The sequence below is a fragment of the Aplysia californica genome, unplaced genomic scaffold, assembly GCF_000002075.1.
Source record: "Aplysia californica isolate F4 #8 unplaced genomic scaffold, AplCal3.0 scaffold00642, whole genome shotgun sequence".
NCBI classification, from domain to species: Eukaryota; Metazoa; Mollusca; class Gastropoda; order Aplysiida; family Aplysiidae; genus Aplysia; species Aplysia californica.
In genome coordinates, this window is record NW_004797912.1 from 298,923 (window position 1) to 304,486 (window position 5,564).

At 40.3% G+C, this 5,564-nt stretch overlaps 1 protein-coding gene across 1 annotated transcript in view; it reads left to right on the forward strand.

The window, feature by feature from the left end:
• The window catches only part of LOC101853967 (nicotinate phosphoribosyltransferase), a gene marked incomplete in the record, with an annotated part of 42,629 nt that overhangs the window by 22,518 nt on the left and 14,547 nt on the right, over positions 1 to 5,564 (forward strand). Inside the window, 2 exon segments of the mRNA XM_035972291.1 lie at positions 3,104 to 3,244; positions 5,384 to 5,468. Coding sequence (XP_035828184.1) covers positions 3,104 to 3,244; positions 5,384 to 5,468 — 226 coding nt within the window.

Consider the following 5,564-nt stretch of genomic DNA (forward strand, 5'->3'; position numbering starts at 1 on the left):
AAAAAAAGTGTGTAAGTGGTTGGCAGGTGCTCTGGTGTGGTTCGCTCCCTCTTTCCTATCAAACATCTATTGTCCTGATCTCTCCTCCTTCTTTTTGACGTTTGTTACTCTCTTTCTCTTATAACACCTCTAATCTTCGGCACTTATATGACCTTATTGTGTTGTAAGTGCCATGAAACTCTTACTTTAAAAACAACAACAAACAAACAACACGGTGCTCTGGTCGTGTGGTTTGCTTCTTCTTTCCTATTAAACATCTATCGTCCTTATCTCCCCTTCTTCTTTTTTATGTTTGTTACTCTCTTGTAACACCACTAATCTTCTGGCGCTCATATGACCTTATGCAGTTGCGAGCGCCGTAAAACCTCTACTAAAACTAAACAAACCGCGTACAAGTGTCCCCTGTCTGTCTGTTCGTGCCGCTGGAATGTTGTGCAGTACGTGTCCCACTCAGTCCGGGTTGGCCTTGACATGCAGGGTCATAGCAGTACGCCTCTCAATGGACCTACATTCTGTGGCTGGGGGTGACAAAAGATACATTTCCGCACTGTCTGTCTGTCTGTCTGTCTGTCTGTCTGTCTGTCTGTCTGTCTGTCTGTTTGTCTGTCTGTCTGTCTGTCTGTCTGTCTGTCTGTCTGTGTGAGTGGGTGGTTGGCGTGTGTTCTGGTGTGGTTTGCTTCTTCTTTCCTATCAAATATCTATCGTTTTTATCTCCCCTCCTCCTTTTTTTTGGTGTTTGTTACACTCTTGTAACACCTCTAATCTTCGGCACTTATATGACCTTATTTTGTTGAAAGGGCCGTAAAACACTGTCTGTCTGCCTGTCTTTTTCACTTTGTCTCTCTTGATACCTCTCTTACCACACTTTTATGGCACTTGCAACACAATCAGGTTATATCTATGCCGAAGATTAGAAGTGTCACTATAGTGAGTGACATACAAAAAGAAAGACGGGGGAGAGATATGGACGGTGATAGATGTTTGATATGAACGAAGGAGCATACGATGGAGCATGGACGGTGATAGATGTTTGATATGAACGAAGGAGCATACCACACCAGTGCAATCATTCACCCACTGTGGAGCAGAATCTTTTATAGTGTTGTGGTTTGGCTCTTCGACATTTCACACGAATATGAGTTCAATTCAAACAGCCTGCCTCCAAAATAATTCAAATGGTGTCCTTATATCTCCTTCTTCTTTTCTTTCTATGTTACTCTCTAGCAACACGTGTAATCCTCAACATTTCTATGACCAGTTTGTGTGTTGCAAGTGCAATACGACTTACTAAAGCTCCAAAAAAAAAAGTGGGTGGTTGGCGGGCGCTATGGTGTGGTTTGTTTTCTTCTTTCCTATGAAACGTCCTTATATCCCCTTCTTCTTTTTCATGTTTGTTACTCTCTTAGAACACCTCTTATCTTCTGGCGCTCATATCACCTTATGTAGTTGCGAGCGCCGTAAAACCTCTAAAAAAAACAATTAAAAAAACTCTTTAACCCTTTTAGGATATAGTGGACACAAATCTGATCAGCAGCAGACTAAAGGAATGCTTTGAACTGACTACTTTTTTGCTCAGAGAAAAAACCCATAATGATACTAATAGTAATAACAATGATTAATAATAATAATGATAATAATAATAATAATTATTATTATTATTATAATTATAATGATAATAAATAGCATTTGTATTATAGGGCATATCCCCTCTCAACAGCAAACTCTATGTGTTTTATACTATATTATTACTCCAGCAGACCATAGAACATTCAGAAACTTTCTCAGTTTCCAGGGAAACATACAGTGCAAGCAGCTGATTAAGTGCTCAAACACTAACAAACTGGCAAGATCTTTCACTGTCTATAGCTGGGTGAACTGAGGAAAATTTGTGTTAAATGCCTTTCCCAAGGTCACAATGTTTGGCCGCGACGGGATTCGAACTCCTGACCTTACGGTTGCGAGTCTGAGAGCCGAACCACTTTGCCACCAATGCTACAATATCAACATGGAAAAGGTTTTATCTGCAATTGCACTTAAGATTCGCAAACTTTGACATCCCGTACATGTATCTCATACGTACCTAAAATGCAGATAGAACCCTTTTAATCTCAAACGATAGTTTTATCATTCATGGAAACCACTTGTGGGTGGTTGACGACAAGTGCCCTTGAGTGGTTTTCTCCTTTTTTTTCTTTTAAACATCTGTTGCCCTTATCTTTTCTGCTCCTTCTTTCCTATCAAACATTTTATCGCCCCTATCGTTTCTGCTCCTTCTTTCCTATCGAACATATGTAGCCCTTATCTTTTCTACTCCTTATTTCTTTGAATATGTTTCTCTCTAGTAACATCTCTAATCTTGGACACTTATACTATGACCTATCTGTGTTGCAATTACAGTATGACTCTTACTAAAACTAAAGTAAACCACAAGGGTTGGTGGGGGGGGGGGGGGGGGTGTCTCGTGGTCTAGAGGTTACAGTGTTGGCCTTTCATTCAATAGATCTTGGTTTCGAGACCTGACAGCGACGGAAAATTTTCTTCTCTAAAAAGGTTTCCCTTTCACCTCCTTTCCAGCTCTCTAACCATGTTCCGTCTTCTGCTTTCCTCTCCTCTTTTTTGCCCCTCCTCTGGACTCAAGATTCTTTCTGCAGCCTTTCTACTGCTACTCTTTGGTTCCTTCTTACTGCTGTCTCTGAGCCACACCCCTGATCTTAGGGTAGGTAAGATCTAACACCTAGCCTTCTTGGATAAGGGTGAAAAATGTCGGAGGTCCCATGTGCAAGTTGCAAACGCGAAAGATTCCTTGGTGGTCCAGAATCGATAAGAGTAGGTTTCGGCCGCCTCCCTGGCAAAGTTTCAGATTAAATATCACCGAACTGAAAATGTTTAATGAATCCCAGGTGCTCATATGACCTTATGCAGTTACTTTGCGAGTGCCTTAAAACACTTACCAAAGCAAAAACCAAACTGAACAACTTTTTGACAGTGCTCGTGTGACTTTATGCAGTTGCAAGCGCCGTAAAACACTAATAAAAAATAAATGAGTAAAAATAATAAAACCACTCATTGTGTGTAACCTGAAAACCTGTGTGTCCCTCCCCAGGAGCGGCCTGCCCAACTTCTGCACTGTGGCTATGGCCTTAAACGACCTTGGCTACAAGGCGCTGGGTATCCGGCTGGACAGTGGTGACCTGTCCTACCAGTCCAACGTGGTCAGGGCCAAGTTTGTGCAGATTGCCGCTCAGTGAGTAGTACCACCATCGTCTCTCCCTCTTTCTTTTTGTGTCACGACGCGGTGGAATCAGGCGTTTGTCAATGTTGGGCATGTGGAGATATTGGTAGCATGTTAAAGCTTGTTCATTTGTCTTGCTTTCAATGGAAAAAAAATACCCGTGTATCTTGAATGTGGGTGGTTGGTGGTGCTCTGGTGTGGTTTGCTCCTTCTTTCCTATAAAAAATCTATCGTCCCTATCTCCCCTCCATCTTTTTAATGTTTGTTACCCTCTTGTAACACCTCTAATCTTCGGCACTTATATGACTTATTGTGTTGCAAGTGCCGTAAAACTCTTACAAGAACTATTTATCTTGAATAGAAGTTGAGATATCCACCGTTGAAGGAGGTGGAAGTCACCTTGTTTCAGATGTTGAACTAGCGAGAAAGTGGCAGCCAAAGTTTGGTTATTTTGATAGCTGGAGAGCCCATGGTAACTGAAAACTTACTTTTTTTTGTAGGCCTACCTTTGATCAATATTTTTCTGTAAAATCCATGCAGAAAATTTCTTTAATTGACATAAAAGTAAAAGATGTTGAGCCAAACAAGCAAAAAAAAAAAGAAGCTAAACTGGCGTGAAAATGCCAGTTTCTTCAATTTCATTATATTGATGAGCGCCTGATTTCACCATGCTGCCACACATTTGAGTGTGTGTGTGTGTATGTGTGTGTGTGTGTGTGTGTGTGTGTGTGTGTGTGTGTGTGTGTGTGTGTGTGTGTGTGTCTGTTTGTTTGTGTGTCCGTGTCTACTGTCTTTCTCTTAGTTGTTTTTTTTTCCCTTTATTTCAACGTTGTGTCTGTCTAGTTTCTTTTTATTGTGTCTTTGTCTCCTATCTTTCTCTCATTTATTTTTGTTTAATTCATGATTGTATGTTTGTCTTTTTTCTTTCTATCAGTTGTTTGTCTGTCTTTTGTGTTTGTTTCTTATCTTTGTCTGGTGTCTTTTTTTTATCTTGTGTTTTGTATCCTCTCTTCCTCATGTCTTTCTTTAGCTGATTATGGTTGGAGGCTACTTGTAGTCTTGTTTCTGTTGTTTGTGTCTGAATATACACAATACTGAGTACTGTTATACAGTGTCTGAAAACACATCTGGCTGAATGTTTATCAAGATCCTATCTCTCTTTCTGTTTTTTTCTGTCTATCTCCCTTTTTCTCTGCACTAATTATAATTACTCATTCTCGTGAAAATGTGTTATTCTTTACTCAAATGTCACAGAGAAACAACTCCTCAGTCATTCCTCTTGCCTTCATGGAAAGCTGTTGTCTTTTTCTTTATTCCTCTTGCCTTCATGGAAAGCTGTTGTCTTTTTACTTATTCTTCCTGCCTTCATGGAAAGCTGTTGTCTTTTTACTTATTCTTCCTGCCTTCATGGAAAGCTGTTGTCTTTTTCTTTATTCCTCTTGCCTTCATGGAAAGCTGTTGTCTTTTTACTTATTCTTCTTGCCTTCATGGAAAGCTGTTGTCTTTTTACTTTGTTATCATCTTCCCTGAACGCTCATTATTGTCTTGATATGTGTCTCATATCCAAACAAAGCGAAAAGACTGATTGAAGACACATGTACCTATCCAAAGCTGGCTTATTTTTTTTCTGTAACAGTTCTCGTCTTATGTTAAATGCCCACTGTGGATGGTTAGCAGGTGTTTTGGTGTGGTTGGTTTGCTCCTTCTTTCCAATCGGATATCTGTCATTCCAAACTCTCCTTCTTTTTTCCTTTCTTTGTTTGTTACTCTCTATCAACACCTCTAATCCTTGGCCTTGACATTTATATGACCTATTTGTTTTGCAAATGCTGTAAATATCTTACCTAAACAGAACGAATTGGTCACTATCTCACTATGGTTCAAACAGGATCTGTGAATGGTTGGCGGGTGCTCTGGTGTGGTTTGCTCCTTCTTTCCTATTAAACAACTATCGTCTTTATCTCTCCTCCTTTTTTATTTTTGTTGTTACTCTCTTGTAACACCTCTAATCTTCGGCACTTATATGACCTTATTGTGTTGCAAGTGCCATAAAACTCTTTACTGCTAAAGCTAAACAGGATCCTATATGAACCCAAACCCATGAGCTGGGGAATAGTAGAAGTAAGCATAAGATGTCTTCTTGGCCCACAGTTACTCTTTGCCGTGGTTCGAACGCTTGACCATTGTGGCCAGTAACGACATCAATGAGGACACCATACATTCCCTCAACCAGCAGGTGAGTCATGTAGTGTGCATGTAGGTGTGTGTGTGTGTGTGTGTATGTGTGTGTGTGTGTGTGTGTGTGTGTGTGTGTGTGTGTGTGTGTGTGTGT